Raw genomic sequence first — 26,505 nt, forward strand, 5'->3', positions numbered from 1 at the left:
ATATTGTATTCTTACACTAACGCCAATCTTTTTTTAGAGTTCACACGCAGTATTAACAAAATCTTACACTGATTTAGGGTGAGATCACTGTATGTTAAGCATATAAAATATCCAGGAAGATAACCTGAATTCAACTTTAAATTCTAGGCAACACACATTAACAGCAGAGTCAATATTGCAGCAATACCAGCTCCATGAATAGTATATAAGCTCAAAGAACATTGGATTTCTACCCATTCCTGGAAATTTTTCAAATCTGAGATTTATTTCAACTAAAGTCAGACCAATCTGTGCCACAACCACTTGTCTCAGTTTGTGAAAATTGGAAACAAACCAAATTAGACCAAATCCTGTGTTTTTAACAATATATGTATGTTGATTGTATTTGTCTTTTTCTTTTAAAATTACCTAATAAAGGTTATATTTTAAAATCCCAGTGCACTCCCTCCTCCTAGAACACTCATATCTTGCCCAATTTTTGCCACTATTGATTAGGGAATGAGTGCTATCTAGGTGTACAATCCATCAATCTTCGGATTGACAATGCTTTTTGTGTGTAAGTATGTTTATGTCTATGTGTGTGTGATTAAGTATGTTTATGTCTATGTGTGTGTGTTTAAGTATGTTTATGTCTATGTGTGTGTGATTAAGTATGTTTATGTCTATGTGTGTGTGTTTAAGTATGTTTATGTCTATGTGTGTGTGATTAAGTATGTTTATGTCTATGTGTGTGTGTTTAAGTATGTTTATGTCTATGTGTGTGTGTTTAAGTATGTTTATGTCTATGTGTGTGTGATTAAGTATGTTTATGTATATGTGTGTGTGTTTAAGTATGTTTATGTCCATGTGTGTGTGATTAAGTATGTTTATGTCTATGTGTGTGTGTGTGATTAAGTATGTTTATGTCTATGTGTGTGTGTGTTTAAGTATGTTTATGTCTATGTGTGTGTGTGTGTGTGTGTTTAAGTATGTTTATGTCTATGTGTGTGTGTTTAAGTATGTTTATGTCTATGTGTGTGTGATTAAGTATGTTTATGTCTATGTGTGTGTGTTTAAGTATGTTTATGTCTATGTGTGTGTGTGTGTGTTTAAGTATGTTTATGTCTATGTGTGTGTGATTAAGTATGTTTATGTCTATGTGTGTGTGTGTGTGTGATTAAGTATGTTTATGTCTATGTGTGTGTGTGTTTAAGTATGTTTATGTCTATGTGTGTGTGTTTAAGTATGTTTATGTCTATGTGTGTGTGATTAAGTATGTTTATGTCTATGTGTGTGTGATTAAGTATGTTTATGTCTATGTGTGTGTGTTTAAGTATGTTTATGTCTATGTGTGTGTGATTAAGTATGTTTATGTCTATGTGTGTGTGATTAAGTATGTTTATGTCTATGTGTGTGTGTTTAAGTATGTTTATGTCTATGTGTGTGTGTGTGTTTAAGTATGTTTATGTCTATGTGTGTGTGTTTAAGTATGTTTATGTCTATGTGTGTGTGTGAGTGTGTTTGTAAGTATGTGTATGTCTATGTGTGTGTGTTTAAGTATGTTTATGTCTATGTGTGTGTGTGAGTGTGTTTGTAAGTATGTTTATGTCTATGTGTGTGTGTTTAAGTATGTTTATGTCTATGTGTGTGTGTGAGTGTGTTTGTAAGTATGTTTATGTCTATGTGTGTGTGTGAGTGTGTTTGTAAGTATGTTTATGTCTATGTGTGTGTGTTTAAGTATGTTTATGTCTATGTGTGTGTGTGTGAGTGTGTTTGTAAGTATGTTTATGTCTATGTGTGTGCGTTTGTAAGTATGTTATGTGTGTGTGATTAAAGTTTCCCATTAGTACATAATGCAGTTAGATAACAAATATATTTTCTTCTTTTTTTGCATTTGGCATCTCCTGTGACAGAAAACCCATCTTCTGTAGCTACTCTTCACAGACATCTGAAGAAAAGCAGAAATAAGAAGAGCTATAAAGAGTTGCTAACCTTTGGCTTAGTGTGTGATGAGCAAGAAAATATGGACCCTGAACTAATGAATACCCAAGGGAAAGTGAACCACCTACCCAAGTCTGCCTTGCAAAATAGACTCAAACCCACATCAAGAAAAAGGCCTGTGCTGCAGATTAACATAAATAGCGTGTGTGCTGGTGAAAAAAGCAATGGTAGATTTTCTGTTTTAACTTCTTCTTCTGACCCTCAATTGTATAAGACTCCCACTTCATTATATGTTGAAGAGATATCGACAATACCAACACCTTCCAGAAATAAATCATTTTACAACAAAAATTCCTCACATGGTTCCAAAAATTCACCATCACGTAACACAATGTCTACCTCTTCAGCTAACTGCCCATCTGTCTTTTTCCAAACTGATAATGACATTGTGTATATATCAAGCCCTACCAACACGCAAATTCCAGACATCAAGTTAGCTCATCTGGAAGAGGAAGATGTAAAACTAATGTTAGAAAACCATAAAGGTAAACCTCAGATATACGTCAGATATCTGTTCATGCACCATGTGCCTTTTGATATTTATCAGACATGGACAAGAAACACTAATTTTGATGGCTCTCGTGGCAAAAATGCCATTCCAAAAAACTTGAGAGATGATATTCTAGAACGAGTGCAGAAGGAATTTTCAATATCAAAGGATGAATGTAAAACAATCATCAGGAAGGCAATAAATGAACTTCTTACACACCCACGCAAATATAAATTGAAAATTCTGGTATAAAATGGTCCCTTACAGTGAATCATAATTTAATGCTGTGTGTTTTCTTTTTACACTAGAAGTAAGCTATTTGCGCTCGTTGGATACCACATGTAATACAAGTTTGAAGTAAAAAAATGAGTTTATTTTCAACTTGTAATACGCGTGCTACTTCCGATGCGCAAACACTTCCGATAAACCTCTTATCGCTCCGCATGTAGCAGTTAGCGCACCTCTCGTAATCGGTCACAACTTGTTTTGTGCCTACGTAAAACAAATGGTTCAAATGATATCTTTGTATAGATGCTGTTATAACTTTGTGTAATTATTATGAATATGTTGTCTGTAGCTCTATCAACTCCTCTTAGCTGTGTTAATTTTGGACAATAGGGTGGAAAGTGGGCAGAGATTGAGGTCACATAGGTTAACATGAGAAAATGTGCAATATCTCTGAAACGAAACTGGCGGCAGAAATGTATTACAAATGAACGGTATATTTGTATTCATAATTTAATTAAATGGGGTGCCAACTTCACACAGCTATGTTCATCAGAATATTTGTGTAGATATTAGCTTTTGTTAATAAAATGTTTCAGTTCGTACGTAATATTTGGTAAGTTTCAGATACCAGTTCATCAATCCAATTTTCTCATCTGTGTAAAATGTCAGTCAAGTTCAGAAGACTTAATTGATGCAATGTTCATCAGAATACATTTTTGTTGAATTTAGCTTTCGTTAAGAAAAATTTTTCATCTGAGAAGACTGAAACGTTGATGCAATGTTCATCAGAAGATTTTTATTTTGCTTAGGTTCAGATACCAGTTCGTTCAATTTTTCTTATCTATAATTTTATTCTTTTGCAAATGAGTTTGGGTTTCACAGATTTCAATTTGTTTGGAAAGTGTCCCCTGTGTTGTCTATTCTATTATACTTTGCAGAAAAAAGTAGGAATAGAATACATAGGCATTAAAATAAAGTATATAAGATCAGAATGAAATAACCTCATTTCATACTTTGCCAAAAACATGCTACACTTATGTAGTCGAAAGAATGCCTGAATTTCACACTTTGCCTATAACACACACACATATATATATAACAATAATACTGCAGGAAGGCACTCACCGTATTTTAAAAAAGTAATATTTAATTACACGTGAACGTTTTCGGGTCACCTCCGTCCTCAGACATACATATTACAAGTCACAAGCCTTACCTAAATACTCCCCATACTCCCAACAAGCAGCGAAACATGGCGTCCTCACAGCACAACTGCGCATGCGTGGAAGGCCTTACGGCATCTCTGTAGCACCAAACAACCCACCTAGGTGAAAAACAAACCTAAAAAGGGCCTACCAGTCCCTACCAATCCCGGTCAAGGGAAATGTTAACAAACGGCAAACTAGGCCCTCGTGAAATGCCCTTTCATGTATAATAGGTGCAGAGGTTTAGTGAGTGGGTATGTAGAGCAACGACCGCTGGTAGAAACGTGCTATTAGGTATACCTGTTTAATATGAACACAAGTTGATTAGCAAGTAAAAGTAGGGCTGCCCACAGTACGAGGACCTAGTTTGCAGTTTGTTGACATTTCCCTTGACCGGGATTGGTAGGGACTGGTAGGACCTTTTTCAGTTAGCTTTTCACCTAGGTGGGTTGTTTGGTGCTACAGAGATGCTGTACGGCCTTCCGTGCATGCACAGTTGCGCTGTGAGGACGCAGTGTTTCACTGCTTGTTGGGAGTATGGGGAGTATTTAGGTAAGGCTTGTGACTTGTTATATGTCTGAGTAATGCAGTGACCCTGAAAACGTTCACGTGTAATTAAATATCACTTTTTGAAAATACAGTGAGTGCCTTCCTGCAGTATTATTGTTATATGAAGATTTTTTAAAGTGCACCCTGGAGGTTGCTGTGGTATAGTGAGTGCTTAACCCTGGTGGACTATATATATATATATATACTGTGTATATATATTTTTTTTTAACCTCTGCACTCTTGGTTTTTAAAGTGTAAAATGTATTAGGGATATTTCTAGGATATCCCGAATCCCCTTCTGCAGACAAGCAAATTTGTAAAAAAAAAATATCAGGTTGAAATAGTGTACAACTTAACCCCTTCCCAATCTTGTAGCGTGAACGTGCCACAGACAACCACCATGTTGGGACGGGCTCATACTGTGAGACTTGCTGTGAGAATTGTGCCAGACACGTGATCTATATGAAAAAAAGCTGTATATAGTTACTATAGTGTAAACATTTTTTACTGTAGTCATGGTTACTACTTTCTTTATGTGGTGTTGGATAATCAACTAACTTAGGGCTAAATTGCAAGTGGAGCGCTATTTTAACATGCACCCATTTGCAAGTGGCTGGTTAATGCTACCGCTAGCTTGAAGCTTCACTTTGCGCTTAGTGCAATTAACCAGAGGTTCCCCAATTGCCCCCTAAATCAAGAGGACAGTTGTTTAATCTAAAATAAAAAGATGAGCATCTTTATTTTTAAAAAGCTACACAAAGCAGTTATAAGGGGTTAAAGTGAGGGGATGTGGGATGTAAAAATGCCTTTACATTGAGGTGAATAGGGACTATGTTTTTACTGTAAATATAGATGTATATGCTTATATATCTACTGTATATATTTATGTGTTAATATGTGTATATACCAACGCTGTGCGAATTGCCCCCTGTGCTGCGCTAAGTGCTTTGCTGTGTCTAATGGCAAGAGAAAGAGCATCCCATTGGAGCCTTTGGAAGCGTGCTGGTATTACTGAGTGAAGCGCACATATCATGCTCCACTCGTAATCTAGGCCTTAATGTAACTACTTATGCAAGTTAAAATATTTATACTAAGTGAACTTTTGTTCAAATAACATTTCCATGTTTTGTAAGTGTATAACTGTTAATTTGTGTCTATATGACCATGTGGTCTAAATTTAAAAAAGAAAAAAATTTGCAACTGTATCAATTGCTTTGTCTGGTGAAAATATCAAAATCAGTTAAGGGGACATTAAAAACTAAATAAATCTTTGCTTGAATGTTGTATTAAATATTAGCCTGAGAATAATTTGTACATGTATTTTTAAAAATTATATTAGTTTTTTAAATATTGAAAAAATAAGTGTAACATTCTAATGTTCATAATGTAATGGTAGCAGCCATATTGTAACTTAGGTTACCCGTTCTGCTGAGGCCAATTTGGAATGGTTATAAATGACTTACTAGAGTGTGCAACCAATGACTGTGTGGAATATAGCTGTGTCTGAACTTATATGTTTAACATAATTTGGAAAGCCCACAATATTCAGAATTAAATTACAGGAAAGCAGAACAAAATAAATAATAATAGTATTTTTCAGTCATTTTACTACATATAATTAAACAATTAATATTAATATCTTGAGGTGTTTAATGTTTCATTAAGGGTGATACACCTGTTGTGGTCTTGTTAATAACCACCTATTATATTCTCTCAGTATTTAATGGGATCAACTACTTCCATGTCGTATGTATATTAGTGACCAATAAAGGTAATCACCATTTGTTAGTACATGAATTAGGACAATGTATAACGTATATTGTCTTCTTCTAACAGGTACAGGTTATTCTGAATCTCTTGGTGGATGTATTTTTACATTCCAATAGAAAGTTTTTATTGTAGTTACAAAAGCATTAAAATTCAGGAAAGGGGTTAAGTCCTTTTGTTTGTAGGGTGTCAAGACAATACATTCATATCTCTTCCTTTTGTAATAGAATTTTATTTCTGTCACCTATTTAATTTTGTAACATGGTCTATAATGATTGTTCTTAAGTATCTGCAGTAGATTCCAGTTCTATTAACAAGTAGTATCAGATCCTAAATATTCGTATACCTGCTATATGTAAATGTAAATAGAGCAAGATTACCGGTGCCTTTTTTACTACAATCACTTGTAGACAATACTATCCGTTTTAGTACATACGATAAAGAAATGCTAAGTAAAGCGGTTCTATCATTAACCCGCCATAACCTGTATTAAAGATTCATTCAAAATCTTAAACTGTTACTATAGCCTAAATATTATAGCTTGTATGCATGCCTTAGGGCTAAAGTAGACTGGCAAATTCTACTACTATTTTTAAGGTTAAATTCCTGCTACATTAAAAAAAGAAGAATGAAAGCCCATTAACTCCCAGCCTCCCCAGACATGTTTCGCCGACTGATTCTGCTTTCTCAAAGGGTTTACGGATGTGCTGTTGTGGCGGGTATGTATCCCCTGTGACTCTGCCTATTATTCTGATGTCATTGTTTGTTCTCCAATTAGAATCAGTGGGTGTTGATGTTAGTGTGTTTAGAATAATAGATCTAAATATGTTGGTTTCCCTCATACATTGTATGGATTTTATAGAACAACTTGGGATATCCTCTTACTCAAATGGATACAGTTTGATACAAATGCGCTATATTATATATAGTGAACATTGATATTTAAAGCTAGAGTGAGTAGATTTATAGATTTCTTGTATTGATCAAATATCAACTCGTTACTGTTTGAAAATTTACAGTCAGTTACGATTTGAAATAATTTATTGAAGTTTTAAAAAATTGTTATTTTAAACAATTAACATAGATCAATAAGGACCTTTATCTGGCAATTAACAGATAAGAGAAGTCTATCTTTAATTCTTGCGACCTGATCCGCACTGTCGGATGAGGTCCGCAAGATCTTTGGTAAATAGGCCTCTATATCTAGAATTGACTAATTTCCTTATGGATAGTACCTTAATCGAGTTTCTGATATCTCAGTAAAATATAATAACCATTATTGAAGCTTATTCTAGCTGTTATACAGAGCTTATTTTCAATGAGTATACACGATTTGTGTTAATATCATATACTCAAAAGTATATCCTTTATCTTTATTACAGTAGGTATATCAGGTGTAGTTGGTCCTGATAGACTCAATTTAGACTCTTTGTGGACTATATTCTCCTCTAATTCACAGGACTGGTATATCATTAAAAACCTTAAATTAGATATGCTAAGATCAGATTTACATAATAATATCTCTTGTACTGCACCAGTTACGTCTGATATTTTATGCCAAATATATTGTTTTGTGTTTCTGCATATTGGTATAACTATCTACCTTATTCATAATCATATCAAATTTACAGATATGTAAAATAATTATTGTGTTCGCTCAATCCGTTAGGTTGGACTTAATTCTTTAAAAAAATCCATCTGCTCTCATACTGTAATAGGTTTTTGGTTAGATCTTCACCTCTTATGCCTACATTAATCTTCTGAATGCCTGTGCATGTTAGGTTTCCAACTTAACTTTGATGGTATTTCAGAAAGTGGTAGGCAACAGAGGTGATGTTTTTCTGTTTTTGTAGATCATTGGCAGTGTGTTTGATGTTACGTAGGTGCTCTTGTGCGTAATTTGCGTGTTGTCATCCCGATATAGATCTTTGGGCAGCCACATTGGATCATATAGATAACACCAGTTGTATTGAAACTAATATATGATTTGATATCATGTGCTTTCCCAAATCTATCATAAACTTTTGTAGTTTTTCACATGTGTCTACAGCTACAGCAGGTACTACAAGGGTAAGAACCTTGTGCCAATCTCATGTTGTTGTTTTTATCTTTTTTTCACAAAAGTGACTAGGACTGACCATGTCTTTCAGGTTTCGACTTCTTCTGTAGCTTATATCTACTTTGTCACCTAGTAGCTGCTTTAGTGTTGCATTGGATTGTAATATTTTCCAGTGTTTATTGATCACATTAATTACTTTGTAATTTTTTCTCTTTACATACATAGCATTACTTTATCATATATACCTAAACTGATAGTATTACCTACAAGAGATTGTAGTAAATAAGGTACCAGTAATCTTGCTTGACCTGCATATATACAGGATAGGTATTTAAGTATTTAGGATTGGATATAATTTGCTAATGGAACCGGAACTAACCTCAGATACTTAAACTGATAGTATTGCCCATTTGAGATTATAGCAGAAAAGACACCAGTAACTCCTCTACCTGCATATACATAGGACTGTAATAAGAGTAATCAGTATTGGATAAAATACTCAGTAATTGAATATATTACAGACTTTGGTGGTACATTAAACAGATTATCCTTATGGTTACAGTGTAATCAACTATGATTATTGTGAATAGATATTTGAAGTACTGGTGAAAATATTAATACAGATATACTATTATATGACATTGAATTATTATTAAGAATCATACAAGTACCACAATTTAACATCCTTTCTACCAGGGTTAATGGTACTCATACAATGTGGCCAAATTAACGTATAACAGCGTTAAACTAGGTTGTAAGATACGATCAGTCAGAATAATATAAGATTACTCAGGATTATTCCAATCCAGTCTGAAAGATCCATTTTATTCACTCTCTATGTATATGGAACATCACAATATGCCATAATCACCTACTAACATCCACAGACAATACATCCAGATTAAACTAGATTAAATCTTACTGCTAGGACCTCCACAGTTATACAGAAATATTGAGATTACAAAGCCATTATTTATTTGAAGACTATGGATTAACAGTCACATCCTAGGTCATTCAAATTATAGTCACTGCCAAATCTTAAATTATATAGGAGACCTAGTCCAGTGATTTGCATTATATACATCTTATAACAGTCATCCACGCCATCGCAATTCAACCCTCCTTTAGGTTAAAAGTCATTGTGAAAATATTTCAAATAACTTTATTTAAATTGTTCAAATATTCCTGTTGTACACACCAAGTGTCAACTCTAGGGGGCGCAAGTACAGGTAAAGAGGCTAAGTTATCCTTGGTATAACCCACTATCTATAATGAGTGTAATGATAAAAATAGACACACTAAGAGCTATATTGCAAATATAGTGGTATACCAATATTAAATGAAATAAGACAAAAATTATATATACAAGAGAACAATACATCCTATTGACTCTTATCTGTTCAAGATGTCAGTCTTTAGATGGATCCAAAGGTGATAAGAGTCATTTTTGGTGTTGGTAATCCTTTTGTATTATTCAGATGATATGTCATATGTTGGTCACACCCAATATGGAGTCAGCTCCTTGCCAGGTATACGATCTGGATATAAACCTTCTCTGTGAATGGGAATCACAAAACAAAGGCACTTCCTAGTGTGATACAGCTGATACAATATGGATAATGGAGATGACAAATGAATACAAGTGGAGCAGCACCCAATTGTGCTAAGTAAAGCAGACTGGGAACTTGCAGTATCCCAGCTCACTGTCACAGCGTTAGTACTGTTCTCCCCCACGTCCTCAGTTGATAGAAAAAGCTCAGACTCTCAGAAAAAGTTAAAAATTCCACAATTTAATGGTAAACATAAAAAACAGATGTCAACCATATGACTCTGATATTAGAATGCAACGCGTTTCTCAGACCTCTGTCTGTTTCATCAGGCTTCCTTTGCATTCTGTGATTTTAAATCATATGGTTGACATCTGTTTTTTATGTTTACCATTAAATTGTGGAATTTTTAACTTTATCTGACAGTCTGAGCTTTTTCTATTAACTGAGGACGTGTGGGAGAGCAGCACTAATGCTGTGACAATGAGCTGGAACACTGCAAGTTCCCAGTCTGCTTTACTTAGCACAATTGGGTGCAGGGAACACCCCTTGGAGAAGTGAGAAGTAAAGCAAAATCTGCCTTTTGAAAATTTCACATAGAGATCTCTCAGTGAGAGAGGATCATTTTAGATCATCTCACCAGAGTCAAGAGGCTTCGAAAATCAGGCCCTAAGGGGTGGATGATCTAAAACTATCTGGTCTGTTGAGCTTATATAACAAGAATGTGTGTATTGTGAGCAGCTGATGTAGCAAACAAATATTATGTATTTAAAAATAAACATGTTTTTATTAATTTCCTAAATGTATTAAAGGGACATTCTAATACAAAAATAACACACTCTAATTTCTTACAACATTAGCCCACTCCCCATTAGCAAGCATTTATAAGCAATATCCACTATTTATGCGTAACAATAATCGTGCATTTGAAATTTATATATTGAAACATAAAATTTGAGATCAAGGGAGTTATATACTTCTTGTTTACTTAAAGCAACACATCCCCCCCAACAACCAGGATAGTCCCCCCCCCCCGATCCCTCCCTAGGCCCCAAAGTCTCAAAGTCTCAGGATTGTCCTCCCCAACCACATCCAGCGGCTGCATATCCCAGAGGTACAGTCCATACTTTCCCTACCTCCCTTCCTCCCCCTCCACATACAGAGAGCCTCAAGGGCTCGAAACTTGTTAACCTTTTAACCAACAATAACATGCTCATACTCATCTGATTCTGGTCGGTCCATGAAAGGTAGATAACCCTGAGCACATGGTTTCCCCAGGTTTCTTATTCAGTTTATCAATTAAGTGGGAGCTCAGGTCTTTTGCTTCTTTTTAGTATTCTTCAACCAGCTCTGTCTCTGCGGCAAGGGGCAGGTTCTATTGTAATCCTTACTATTAGAGTCAAGAAGGTCAGAAGGCAGTCAAGGAGTCTCCAGGCCTAGGTGGTTGCAAATATCCGGTATATCTCTAGTTTCTCTGATGGTAAATGTAGCTCCCTTATGGAAAATGATGAGTGCAAAAGGGAATCCCCATCTGTACTTAATGTTGTTCTTTCTCAACAGCAGTGTAAGCGGTCTCATGACACTTTTCAGGGATGTCCTTCAGGCGAATATTGTACCTGCGGCTGCGATTTTCAAGATCTTCCATCCTGTCCTGGATCATCTCCAGCTCCTGTTTTTGGGTCTCTACCTGCTGTGATATTGAAGTAACCTCCTCTAGTACTGTAGCTTCGCCATCTTCCAGTGTAGAAACCCTGTTGCTCAGATCCTGGATGTCTTGTTTAATTTCTGCCAGACTACTGGTAACTGAGGTTTTCATAGCATCCATCTTCTCCCAGAGTTTGTCAAATGTATTTGAGATGTCTTGTTTGGAGACAAGCATTTTAATGTCAGCCTTAGTGACTGGGTTCAGGTCTGTTTGAGACTCTGAAGCACTATTATCAGAGTCTGCCTCTTCCTCATTCTCTGCCTGTGAAGGCACCACTGTCTTGTCTCCCTTCACCTGTCTGAAGAAGTGGTATGTAGTATTGGCCTTGCTTCCCTGGGGGGTTTTGGCTGGCCTTTTTGTGGCCATCTTAATAACAATCTGCTGATGTGAGGCAGTTCTGCTGGCAAAAAACCTCTCTCTCTCCCCTGCAAGTATACCAGCTTTCTAGCTAGGATAGTTCAGTCCTCTGTGCTAGTCAGTGATGTGCAGTCACTAGAGGCAGGTGAGGCAGTGCTTCACCTCTCATATGGGCAAAAATATATTTTTTTTATTGGCTTTAAAAAAAAAATTGTAAATTTTTTCCCCCAGCATTTTTTTTTCTCACAGCTATATGTTGTGCAATGAAGAGGCACAATCAGGTCTGCCCACCATTACACAACATGCTGCGCCATCTACTGGATGCAAGTGGTTAAGATCATTGCATGGCTCATTAACTGCTTATTTAAGGCAGTCCTATTTGGGCTGAACCAATCCAGTGAGAGGCATTAGTAAGTGGAACATAGGGTTGGGGCTGGATGTTAAATCATATAAAACAAAACAAAAACAGAAAAAAACAACTTTCATATATTTTGTTGCTGTCCTGTGAACCTGCTAGCTTTGCTAAAGTGAAAAAGAGAGTTCTGTTCTTCCCCTCTAAGTGCAGTGGAATGTGCCACTGTCACTTCCTGAATCCTTACAGAGCAGGAGAGAGGCACAGAGAGCAGTGTTTCACCCACATCTTATTAAAGTAAGATTTTACTGAAAGATTCTGTTAGTTAAAATGATAATTTAATGAATGTGGTTTAGTGTTTGTTTACTCTTTTATAGCAGGGTCGTTTTTGTATTTTGTTTACTCAAACTTTACACCCACTAACCTAACAGCTTGCCTCTGTACTTCACACTAAATTATAGACTAATTTTCTGAACTCTCTGTAGCTCTGCTGTTTTATTACTTTAAAATGCAGTGGTCCCCCCCCTTGTGTGTGTGTGTGTCTCTCTCTCTCTATCTATCCATCTCTCTCCTTATGTGTTGTTCTCCCCCATGGTCTCTTTCTCTCTCTGTCTCTCTTCCTCCCCCTCTGACTCTCATCCCTTATGTAATGAAAGAATCTATAAGCATAATTTGCAGCATTAAAGTAAAATGTATGTTTTAAACATATTTTAATGGGCATGGATTTCTAGATCTCATAATCAGAGCAAGCATTGTGTTATCTGGCAAGTGTTTCTGTTACAATCCTTTTAGACTAAAATCAGATGTTTACTAAGTTGACCAGTTTTCCAAGACACCATTTAAAGGGACATGAAACCCATATGAAACCCATATGCAAACTTAAATAACTTTCCAATTTACATCTAATATCTAATTTTCTTTATTCTTTTGATGTCCTTTGTTGAAAATCATATCTAAATATGCTCAGTAGCTGCTGATTGGTGGCTGCACATAGATACCTCATGTGATTGGCTCACCCATGTGCATTGCTATTTCTTCAACAAAGGATATCTAAAGAATGAAGGTGTATCCTAGCCCCTGCCTCACCATCCTCTGACGTCACTGCACGTCACTGGTGCTAGTAGAACGAATATCCCCCTCCACTCCCCTATCGTTTTACACATAAACCAGGTGAGAGTTAACTAGGCAGGACCCAGTAAGTGTTTCTGTACTATGCATGAGCTTCAGAATATATTTATATTGGGGCCATTTATGCTCCCTGTGCCCCTGTTCAATCCTTTGCCACGGTCTGGTTGGAGTTCACTGGGAGGGTCTATTGTTCCACCTGGGTATCAAAGTAGCATGCTTTTTCCCCTGTAATTTAGCCCCTTAGTGTGTAAGGCCTAACGCTAAGCCCTGTGAGTAGTTTGAGTGGCCGTTTCTATAAGGGGCTCCATAGACCCAGGCTCACAGCAGTTGTCCCTTAAAACATGATGTGGGAGCCCATCCCCTCTGTATGTACCTCTCACCTATAGATCAGAGTCTTCAATTTCCATTTAAGGCATCCCAGGACGGTGCATAGTGCTGACCGGCCTGCCATGTGTATCTCCAAGATGGCCACCGCACTCTCTGCTCAGCAGTGTATCGGGAGCTGTGTTTTCACACAGCTATGTTCTGGACCCGGTCTGACTCCTATAGCCTTGTCTCTGAGCCCTAGGGCATAGTTTCTTCTCCTGATGGGCCCCCTCACAGGGGAAAAATGTGGTTATCGAGTACCCTTGAGCTCTGGTGTGCACTGAGCTGTTACACTGCGTGTCCTACTCCATTGCACTCCAGGCTCCGCCCCCCACATTAATTAGTTTAAAGGAATAGTAAACCCACATTTTTTATTTAATGATTAAGATAGAGCCGCAATTTTAAACAACTTTCTAATTTACTCCTATTATCAAATTTACTTTGTTCTCTTGCTATCTTTATTTAAAAAGCAGAAATGCAAAGCTTACGAGCTGGCCCATCTAAAGAATGAAGCAAATTAGATAATATAAGTAAATTGGAATGTTGTTTAAAATTGTATTCTCTATCTGAATCATGAAAGAAAAAATGTGGGATTTATGTCCCTTCAAACTGAGGAGGGATTTAAAGTGTCAGCTACACGCTCCCTTGCAAGTCCCAGGACTAGCATCCTGGGTTTGCTGTTTAAAATCCCTTTACAATAGGATGTGGCTACTGGGGAAACTTTAGGGTAAAATATCTTTCTTTTTAAATAGTGGTATTCGTGTGATATTTTCTAATCAACATTTATATATATATATATATATATATATATATATATATATATATATATATATATATATATATATATATATATACACAGTATCTCACAAAAGTGAGTACACCCCTCACATTTTTGTAAATATTTTATTATATCTTTTCATGTGACAACACTGAAGAAATAACACTTTGCTACAATGTGAAGTAGTGAGTGTACAGCCTGTATAACAGTGTAAATTTGCTACCCCCTCAAAATAACTCAACACACAGCCATTAATGTCTACAAATGGCAACAAAAGTGAGTACACCCTAAGTGGAGATGTCCAAATTTGGCCCAATTAGGCATGTTCCCTCCTCGGTGTCATGTGACTCATTAGTGTTACAAGGTCTCAGGTGTGAATGGGGAGCAGGTGTGTTAAATGTGGGGTTATCGCTCTCACGCTCTCTCATACTGGTCACTGGAAGTTCAACATGGCACCTCATGGCAAAGAACTCTCTGGGGATCTTAAAAAAAGAATTGTTGCTCTACATAAAGATGGCATAGGCTATAAGAAGATTGCCAAGACCCTGAAACTGAGCTGCAGCACGGTGGGCAAGACCATACAGCGCTTTCACAGGACAGGTTCCACTCAGAACAGGCCTCGCCATAGTCGACCAAAGATGTTGAGTGCACGTGCTCAGCGTCGTATCCAGAGGTTGTCTTTGGGAAATAGACGTATGAGTGCTGCCAGCATTGATGCAGAGGTTGAAGGGGTGGAGGGTCAGCCTATCAGTGCTCAGACCATACGCCGCACACTGCATGAAATTGGTCTGCATGGCTGTCGTCCCAGAAGGAAGCCTCTTATAAAGATGATGCACAAGAAAGCCAGCAAACAGTTTGCTAAAGACAAGCAGCCTAAGGACAAGGATTACTGGAACCATGCCCTGTGGTCCGATGAGACCAAGATAAACTTATTTGGTTCAGATGGTGTCAAGCGTGTGTGGCGGCAACCAGGTAAGGAGTACAAAGACAAATGTAACTTTCCTACAGTCAAGCATTGTGGTGGGAGTGTCATGGTCTGGGCCTGCATTATTGTTGCCGGCACTGGGGAGCTACAGTTCATTGAGAGAACCATGAATGCCAACATGTACTGTGACATACTGAGGCAGAGCATGATCCCCTCCTTTTGGAGACTGGGCCGCAGGGCAGTTTTCCAACATGATAACGACCCCAAACACACCTCCAAGATGACCACTGCCTTGCTAAAGAAGCTGAGGGTAAAGGTGATGGACTGGCCAAGTATGTCTCCAGACCTAAACCCTATTGAGCATCTGTGGGGCATCCTCAAACGGAAGGTTGGGGAGCGCAAGGTCTCTAACATCCACCAGCTCTGTGATGTTGTCATGGAGGAGTGGAAGAGGACTCTTGTGGCAACATATGAAGCTCTGGTGAACCAAGAGGGTTAAGGCAGTGCTGGATGGTGGCCACACAAAATATCGACACTTTGGGCCCAATTTGGACATTTCCACTTAGGGGTGTACTCACTTTTGTTGCCAACGGTTTAGACATTAATGGCTGTGTGTTGAGTTATTTTGAGGGGACAGCAAATTTACACTGTTATACAGGCTGTACACTCACTACTTTACATTGTAGCAAAGTGTCATTTCTTCAGTGTTGTCACATGAAGAGATATAATAAAATATTTACAAAAATGTGAGGGGTGTACTCACTTTTGTGAGATACTATATATATATATATATATATATATATATATATATATATATATATATATATATATATATATATAGATAGATAGTAGTAGTAGATGGCGCTGGTCTATTGAGTGATTTTCTCTAGTAAGTGAAGAGAAAAAAGGCTTGATGCATATATTGAAGCCAATTAATATGGGTGCAGTATACTCACTCCATAAGATGAATCTTTACAGCTGAAAGGGAACGTAGCGTCAGATGGCAAGAGTCCACAGGTTCCTGGAGTCAATTACTGAATTTTCAGGTTTATCCAAAAGTGGACTATAAATGAATAGAGACCCAAATGACAAAAGTATCCAGTGTGTAATTGAAAAAAATGTAGTAACTTACTCCATAAATAAGGAGATTCCAGCTCAGCACAGCAAAACAAGATCTTGACAATCTTTCAACAAAGGATAAAAGGTTTTATTTGCTCAACGCGTTTCAACGTATTACACGTCTTTATCAAGAGTATACATTAAAACAAGTAAAACAGGTAAGTAAAACCAAGTATTGAGTGATATATATATATATATATATATATATATATATATATATACTGTATATGCAGCATCCCTTTCAAATGATTCAGCATTGGGTAACATATGCCTTTACTCATGTTAAATTGAAAACCTGTGTAGCATTAAAGAAGAAGAATGTGTCAGCAATATATAATAATATTATTTCTAGAGTGTGAATATCTTTAAAAAATAATTATCATCAATGCAATGTAAGGAAGAATACACAAATACAAAAAATACACACAACACATGTGCCTAACGATAACTATATTTTATTTTTATATTATCTATTATGTGGAAACAAAGTTGCATTACATATAATTGTACAATATCCCATTTCTCATATTTATTGGAATTAACAATTTATAGGTTATAATTGAAAACATTATTCTTCACATTAAAGGGATATTAAACCCATTTATTTTTTTCATGATTCAGATAGAGCAGCAATTTTAAGAAACTTTTGAATTTACTCCTATTATCAATTTTTCTTTGTTCTCTTGGTAGCTTTATTTGAAAAAGCAGGAATGTAAACTTAGTAGCCGGCCCATTTTTTGTTTAGCACCCTAGATAGTGCTTGCTGATTGGTGGCTACATTTATCTCTATCTGAATCATGAAAGAAAAAATTGGGGTTTCATATCCCTTTAAAGTTTTTTAAACCCTTTATCATATAATCCTAAAATAATCTTTCTAGAGGATAAAGCTCTTTGTACTGAAACTCTCTGCTCTAAAAGCTGATGCTCTCGCTCTTGCTTTCTTAGAGGCATCAATACAAACAATTCTGTATACAGTACTGGGTTATTCTTTATTTTAGATGATGTGAAAGTTATTTGAACATTAAACTCCAACACAATTAGAAAATATAAAAATGTATTATCAATGTCAAAACTAAGTCAAAATATGGCAACTCCTTAAATGTATTTTTTAAAAACGGAGCTAAAACTATTTGGAAAATCATTTAAGACTTTTACATTTTAAGATTGTATAGAAAGGATAAGAGCAGAAAGAAAGTATGTTTAATCCTTGTTTTTTTGTCATATTTTGCCAGGGTTAACTAATTTATATTAATCTTATGAGTCAGCATGAATACTTAGGGCTAGAGTCGCTAAAGCCCACTGGTTTGCAGAAATTATCTCAGAAGTCTTGTGATTACTTCTAGGTTCATCTAATCATTTTAGAAATCCAAATGTTATCTTCTGTAAGTGAAGGAAAGACACTGATATTACTATACAGAGTTTAATCAAATAAAAAAAAAAGGGTATTACGTGATTTCACCCAATGCCAGTGACTTTCTGATCATTGGGCCCTGAGTCCTTGATGAAGTTTGAAGCCAGGAGGGACAAACCAAGAAAACATCAGATTGTGCAGTTTTTTAGTGCTCCCAGTGTGTGTTAGTAAAGGTTTGTATGCAGTTTTTGTTTTGTTGTTTGTTTGTTTTTTTGCGTAGCATTTATTACTAGCTATTGTGTATTTAATTACTAGCGATTGTGAATTTATTTATTACTAGATATTGTGAATTTATTTATTACTAGATATTGTGAATTTATTTATTACTAGATATTGTGAATTTATTTATTACTAGCTATTGTGAATTTATTTATTACTAGATATTGTGAATTTATTTATTACTAGCTATTGTGAATTTATTTATTACTAGCTATTGTGCATATTTATTACTAGCTATTGTGAATCTATTTATTACTAGCTATTGTTTATTTTTTACTAGATATTGTGAATGTATTTATTACTAGCTATTGTGTATTTTTTACTAGATATTGTGAATGTATTTATTACTAGCTATTGTGAATTTATTTATTACTAGCTATTGTGAATTTATTTATTAATAGCTATTGTGTTTTTTTTATTACTAGCTATTGTGAATTTATTTATTAGTAGATATGTTGAATTTTATTTATTACTAGCTATTGTGAATTTAGGTATTACTAGATATTGTGAATTTATTTATTACTAGCTATTGTGTATTTTTTATTACTAAATATTGTGAATGTATTTATTACTAGCTATTGTGTATTTAATTATTAGATATTGTGAATTTAGTTATTACTTGCTATTGTGTATTTAATTGCTAGCTATTGTGAATGTATATATTATTAGCTATTGCGAATTTATTTATTATTAGCTCTATTGTGAATTTATTTATTACTAGCTAATGTGTATTTATTTATTACTAGCTATTGTGAATTTATTTATTAGTAGATATTGTAAATTTGATTTATTAATAGCTATTGTGAATTTATGTATTACTAGATATTGTGCATTTATTTATTACTAGCTATTATGAATTTATTTATTACTAGATATTGTAAATGTATTTATTACTAGCTATTGCAAATTTATGTATTACTAGCTATTGTGTATTTATTTATTACTAGCTATTGTGAATGTATTTATTACTAGCTATTTTGAATTTATTTATTACTAGTTATTGTGTATGTATTTGTAACTAGCTAATGTGAATTTATTTATTACTAGCTATTGTGAATTTATTTACTAGCTATTGTGAATTTATTTTTGACTAGCTATTGTGAATTTATTTTATTAACATATTTGCTTCTTGTTGGAAAACTAAGTATCCATAAACATGTTTTTAAGAACTGGCAAGGCATTTACACCTAAACATGTAAAAAATAAAAAATGTAATCAGACACAAGTGAAATTCTACAAGCAATGGATATCTGGTTACTGGGATTTGTCAAACCTTGATTAATTGAAATGTGCTAGAATTGTAGAATCAAATAGTAAAATGAAAATACAAACTGGATATTTGAACAAACCTTGGGAATGACACAAGTGTTTCTCAAAGATGTATAAAGTGATCGACACAGAAATATATTGCAGCATTTTCTAGTTATTCTAGTTTCATACAAAAAATTTCCCTTAGACCAATTAGAGCCTCGTTAGTTGTAATGTCTTGCCAACCTTCTGGTAGTTTAGCTGGTTTTGCATTATACTCTTTAGCAAACTGCTCATTGAACTGAGTAAAAATGAAATTCCAGTAGTCTGAGGACTTGATGCTTGGGTCTGGTTGGATGGCCCAGTCTGGGTATATTGCACGATAATCTTTGTATGGGTGAAATTTACCATTAGTGTCAGAATTAAGGAATGAACCCTCTGAGAAAACATGAGTTGAGCATATTGTAGGTACTAAATCAGCAGTTTTATTCCATCTGTATCTTCCTAATCCCTGAGGTCTATGGACGGATGAAAAATGCTCCTTGTGATCAGTAGCTCCAGCCTCACAAGGGACTTTACAGAATGGACATTGCTTACCACATCCAATCAGTCTCTTGAACAATTCATCCTGAGGCTTCAGTGCGACTTTGGAGAGTATCGTCTTGATATTTAACAATTTAATATCTGCCAGGATTTTCTCTTGTACTTCCGTGAGAAAAAATTGAATGTCAGTAGAAAACTGTTTTACATTTGCTTTGTTATGAAAAAGTATTGCTTTAGTCTCATTTTTGGAAATCACTAAATCATTGCTTAGCATCTGGCAAACATTTTGTAAAAATGTTGATACAGTTGGACTTTTAAGAGATTTTGTATTGTTTAGAGCTTCTTTAATTTTCTTTACAATGGGAGTAAGGATATTTTCTTGTAGGATTTTCAGGCAACTTAACTCCTCATATTGACTTGAAATAAAATTTACTATCCAGTTTTTCACATAGGTCTCATATTTATTAATATATTCTACATATTGCCGAAAATCATTTTTTGTTAGCAGCTCCTCAAGCACACTAAACTGGAAAAATGTCCTGTTACAAAATTTCAAAGAGCCACAACCATTTAAAATATCCTCCATAATCTCCTTCCCTAGATGCTTAAAAATGTATTCAGTAATAGCCGGTTTCAGACACACATCAGTAAAACATCTGGCCCGATGCTGACAATCATCCTTTTCATGGAGCATTTTTTCAAACGTTGAAAGATATTGAGGTCTAAATGTTTCCAGACAGTTTCTTGGATCATTCTCTTGGACAAAGTCATCATGCATCTTCTGGAACATTGAGGCTGCTCTTCCAAAAACTAGAAATTTGATTTCAAGCTCAAATAAAGAAGAAATGTGCATTTTTGAAACAGATTTCTCTTGAAGACGTTCATTTATCATGTGCAACAATTCCTTACTGTATGTGTCATCATAATCCCTTTTTGAAGCAACTTTTTGCCTAACATACATATTGCATGTATCTATTATCAAGTCAGCAAGATCATGTATTTTGTCATAATAGTCAGGACTGACATACACTTTGTTACATTTCAATGACAGCCATGTAGTATCAATGTACTTTGTATCCATCTGAAAATCAAGTTGTCCATACTCAGCTAAACCCTTTACATTGAGTATTGCTTCATTTAGAGATGCTCCTTTGCAACTCATCTCATTTCTTAATAGTTGCAGCATTGCCTGGCTCACATCACGTTTCTCTAAAGCTCGTATCTGCAGATCGGATATTGTCTTCTCCCACACTTTCTCAAATTCACTTTTAATTTCTGAGAAACTTAACTTAAAATCATTCTTTCTGTAGGTTTCTAAAAGATTAGTCACTTCCTCTTCAATCAATTTGAGACAGTGACTCTGGATACAATGAACTTTATGCTTTTCTTTATGGATTCGAACAGCTTCTTCAAACTTGTTTAGAGCATCTCTTTCAAGCTCCTTCTTTAGAAATATTGCACTTCTGAAAAAATCTTCTTTATATCTTTCGATAAGCTGCACATTTTCTGAACCCTCCTCAAAATATTTTTCTAATAAATCTGACATTTTTTTCCCTTCATCCCTCAGCACCTGTTGAAGTTCTTCCTTAAACTGTGCACAGTTTTCATTTGTAAGGTTGTCTGGTGATATGTTTTTTATTTTAGTTTCAGTCTGAGTCAGCCAGTTGTGCACATGTTTACATAAGGTCCATTCCCACTGAGAGTTTTTAACAGATAGTTGGTTATAAGCATCAGCAACCAGGCTGTTTCTGAAATTGAAGATGAATTTCTCATATTTCACAGCATTCCACACAAATTGCACCCATTTGATGAAGTCTGACATAGTCTGAGGCCTGTTTGAGTATTGATTAGTTTTAATGAAGTCAAATAAACATTTTTTTAGTTCATAAACATTTTCACTGTAACCATGGTTTATTGTAGCCATGGGCGGGACTCCTTGCCAGAGTCCAGGAATGTACCAGTTGTTTTTCTCAAAATCATAACCCATAACATCACTGAAAGATGTAATTCCACTTTTTTTTTCCATCTTGGCAGCTGCCTTTGTCATTTCATCCAGTTGTTCCAAGAGTTTCTTTCTGTCCCTCATAATGTTGTCATGAGCAGATACGTCACTGACGTTCTGATGCACAAAATGACAGCTGGGTTTCTTTTCTATTTCTTTCATTCTCAGAAATGCATGGACCACAATCTGCAAAGTGTCTTTCATTTCTGCTATATTTTCCATAGCCATGTTAATGATAGTGATGTCACTCAACCCAATTACTAATGTTGCCAACTCATTGTCATGTTCATAACTGTCATCCAGAGAAGCCATTTCAGGAGCTTTTAGACCCTCAGTGTCAATAACCAAAATAAATTCACATCCCAGTTCATCCTTAAAGTTCTCTTTCACTTTAATAAGTGTCATGAAGGCGCCTCGTGTGCAGCGTCCACTGGCCACAGGGAACTGTAACCCAAACATGGTGTTCAGAAGGGTAGACTTCCCTGTGCTTTGCACCCCCAGCACAGTTATTACCCTCAGCCTGCACCCTCCTCCTGTCTTGTTGTCCAGCTCAGTCAGGACATCAGTTATCCATCGCATGGGAACATTGGAGGCATCTCCATCAATCAGTTCCAGGGGGAAACCATCTAGCAGGAGATCAGCTGATATTCCTGGGATTTTGGTAAACTGCCTTTCTTTTCTAGTTATTATCTTTTCTTGCACCATGGACCATTCAGCCTCATAAAACTGTCCCAGCTCACGCATAAAATTTTGAACTCCTAAAGAGCTGGCAAATATTTTTTTGTCTAATTGATCTAATTCCTGCTGGTTATTCGTGCCATTCTTAAGTTTCTTTTTATATTCTGCTTTCAATGTAGACATTTTTTGTCTAGTAATTGCATCAAGTTTAAATGCCATTGATTTTAAGAAATAATGTTTCTTTTTATACGACAGGTTAGTTATGGCAGAAATAAATTTCACCATACCATTTGGCAGATCATGTTGGTTTTGCAATTTATGCAGTTCTACATGACGCTGCCTCAACTGAGATTTGTATTCTTCTCCATTTCTATCCCCTTGTTTTTTTCTTCTACACATTTCTTTCTCTATTTGAGATACTTGTTTCCACAGATCTCCCTGCAATTTCATTGTCTGCGTTTTGTATAGGGACACATCTCTAATCTCCTCTGTAATTTCTATGGCACATTTCTCTGCATCTTGGCATTCACTTGAGCTCTCATCAACCAGGATTCCAAGTTCATAGGCCGTGTCTGACATGTCTTCTAGTTTTATTCTTTTGGGCGAATTTTCCAATATAGCAGTGATAATTACTTTTATGTTGTTGGTGAGTTCTGCGTCATTACTTGTGTTGTCTTTCTTTAATACGTTTCTTGTGTCAATCTTCAGAACAGGAAAAAGCTGTTTTAGAGTTTTCAGGGTCTGTCTATTCACAGGTTTGCCATGGCTGGGACTAATAATAAAATAAAACTTAGCATCTGAGTTACTACATTGCGATAATAGCAAGAATTCATTTTCTGAAATGTTATCAACAAATATAAAAACTGCTGTTGATACTTGAGTTAAAAAGCTGAACTGTTTCCAGTTAGACTCAAGGTTACCACGTAGATTGGTTACTGCAATGGGTACTGGGAAATTGTCTGAATTCTCTTTGCCAACAGGAAAATACCAGGATGCTTCCACCAACCCATCTGAGATTTTCCGTTGAATGTTCCCACATTCCATGTTATCATGTATAAAGAAGTCATGGTATTGCCCAGATGGGCTGATAATTGTGTTAAGAATTTTGGACTTTGATAGCTTACTTTTTCCTAATCTCACAAAAGAGAAGGTTGGCATGGATATGTTCACCAAGTTGTCTTCCATAAATCCTTTACTTTTCACTAAAGAAATAGGTCTCCATCTCTTCACAATATCCCTCATAGCCCATAACATGAAAGTGCAGTTTGGGCCATCACCAGCAGTGAGCAGCAAAGGGATAGCAAACTGACACATGGACATTTTTACTAAAATTTCCTGTTGTAAAAATACATCTGAACAATGAAGAACAAAACACAAAATATCAAGAGGATGAAAAGAACCTGATAAATAATTTTCATCATCATCATCATCAGAATCAAAATCATCATACATAGCTTGTAATTTCTTTTCTTTCTGAGGCCTTTTTACTTGTGTTTTTCTTCCATTTCTATTCAGTGCCATAAGCTTCCTTATAAAGTGCCAGGGAATTTCTTCTACAGTCTGGGGATCAACATCTTCTATGTTCTCATGACCAATATCCAGTATATTCTTCAGTGTCAGCTTTGAGATTCTGTCATCTTTCACTTTAAATTGCAGCATCATTTCACTGAATGCATTCATTTTTTCTAGGAGAGAAATTAAAGGCACTTTAAGTTTATTTTTCTCCATTCTCTGTCCACTAAATTAACATTTGTATTAATTGTATTAATAACTTATGAACTATTAAATATGAGAGTGTTACATATTTACAGTTATCCTCTTATAGTTAATTATAGAGAGGTTATACTGAAATCAAAATGTCAAACATAGAAAAGTAGACTTGGTACGTAGAAAATGCATGAAAGAAAAATAATTCTGTGTGTGTGTTTTTGTGTGTGTGTTATTTTGTGTGTGTGTAATATATATATTTACTGTTTATATATATATATATATATATATATATAGACACACACACATATACCTTATATGTCCAACATTTCTGGCCTACTAGACCTGCCCCAGTCAACTGTAAAGCTTTTGGAAGTAGTAGAATATGCAACTCAAAGAGGTGGAAGAAGCTCTGTTTATTCCAAGAAAATTGTTTGTGACAAGAGGTCACAATTTAAGGTTGGAGGAAAGGAGATTTAATCTCCTGCAACGGAAACGGTTTTTCACTGTAAGAGCAAAAAAAATGTGGAACTCATTACTAAAGGAGGTAGTGAATGCCAATACCCTAGATACATTTAAAAATTGTTTGGATATGTTTCTGGCTAGAAACAAAATTCAAGGAGATGATTTTCTTTTTTTTAAATGGGTCACTTTTTAGTGGGATTAATTTAAGCTCAACTGGAGCTTTTTTGTAAGTATATTAGATTTGTATAGGTAGAACTTAATGGACTTCGGTCTTTTTTCAACCTCATCTACTATGTTACTATGTAAACAATAATAATAATAAAATTAAAACAAAACGAGACATAATCACTTTGTTTTGCTATCATTTTGCAGATAAAACAAAATGTAAACTTACACTTCACTGAATATAAAAATGTTGGTTTGGTGCAGTACCAATAATAATGCTGGATGATTTTTAGCACTGTCTATGAGAGCCATTGCACATTTCCAAAAACAATTTAACAAATGGCTACTGAAAATGCCTCTGCATTTACTTACATGTGAATTTGTTAAAATGTCAGTGGTACTACATGACACCAGAGTTACCTTGTTATATCAGCATACGGGGCGCACAGTTGCAAATCAAAATTACATTGTGAGTTGTTTTTTTGTTTGTTTTTTAGGTGGGCCAAAAGTGAGTATAAGAAATCATATAGCCTTTGAGGGAAGTAGGGATAAAACTAAATCTTGGAACAAGTTTCTTAGGGAAATATTTCCTCTGGGTAGATGAGTAGCAAGGTGAGGCAATGTATGAATAAATTAAGAAAGCCCTAGCCCAAAAAACAAGACCCCCTTGAATTTCTTATTGTCCACTTTTTCAAATTCATTTATCATTTTTCCTCATGTTATGTACCTCACATTATCCTCATAAAGTTAATCTCCTCGACCCAAGCAAGGGACAGATTACAAGTGAAGTGGTATTTAACGCTTTTTGCACGCGTCAGGTACCACTCGTATTACAAGTTGAAAGTAAAAAGCTTTTGCTCTCGCAATAACCCAATATGCGCAAAAAGCCAAAGTTAGAATTTCCCGGCCACGTTAACGCATTCCCCCATAGAAGTCAATGGAGCAAAAAAGTGGGAAAAACCCAACCCCCTATTCGCGTGCAAACCCGACTTGAAAATATGAATATTCAACATTCCAATGCTATTCACATTGCATAATATGTTCTATTTATTCATAAATACACATTTCTACATGTATCTGATGGTATTTTGGTATATATATATATATATATATGACCCCTCCCACTAACACACACCCCTCTTTGCATATGGTTAGCCAATGTGAAACACTTTATTGTGCAGTAATTTTTTAATATTGTTTATGCTTTATACCATAAATTAAATAATGTTACATACAGCAATAAATTAATCAAAATAAGTGCATAGCAGTTAGCAACATCAACTAGGGGTTCTGGAGAAGACAACAGCTGAGAGTGTTGACATTAATGTGAGTTCATTATTTTATAATTATCATCTCTCATCTATCTTTCTCCACTGCCTCCTCTCTCCAATCTCTTTTTACCCCCTCCTTTTTCTCTCAGACCATATCTTTTCTTTTCACTCTCTCTCCTCTCTCATATGTCTTCACTCTTTCTTTTTTCTCTCCACTATTTCTTAATGCTGTCTTTTTCTC

At 35.4% G+C, this 26,505-nt stretch overlaps 2 protein-coding genes across 4 annotated transcripts in view; one reads left to right on the forward strand and one right to left on the reverse strand.

The window, feature by feature from the left end:
• Nucleotides 1-3,305, forward strand: part of LOC128641895 (uncharacterized) — a 38,794-nt gene extending 35,489 nt beyond the window's left edge. Inside the window, exon 4 of the mRNA XM_053694465.1 lies at nucleotides 1,893-3,305. Within this exon, the coding sequence (XP_053550440.1) occupies nucleotides 1,893-2,722 (830 nt within the window). The 3' untranslated portion in view covers nucleotides 2,723-3,305. The remainder of the gene's footprint in view (nucleotides 1-1,892) is intronic.
• Nucleotides 3,306-16,994: 13,689 nt separating this feature from the next.
• LOC128642085 (up-regulator of cell proliferation) overlaps nucleotides 16,995-26,505 on the reverse strand; it is a 41,692-nt gene continuing 32,181 nt past the window's right edge. For all 3 annotated transcript variants that reach the window (XM_053694740.1, XM_053694742.1, XM_053694741.1), the window contains exon 3: nucleotides 16,995-24,341. In XM_053694740.1, the coding sequence (XP_053550715.1) occupies nucleotides 19,609-24,341 (4,733 nt within the window). In that variant the 3' untranslated portion in view covers nucleotides 16,995-19,608. The remainder of the gene's footprint in view (nucleotides 24,342-26,505) is intronic.

This window comes from Bombina bombina, chromosome 11 (genome assembly GCF_027579735.1).
Source record: "Bombina bombina isolate aBomBom1 chromosome 11, aBomBom1.pri, whole genome shotgun sequence".
NCBI lineage: Eukaryota > Metazoa > Chordata > Amphibia > Anura > Bombinatoridae > Bombina > Bombina bombina.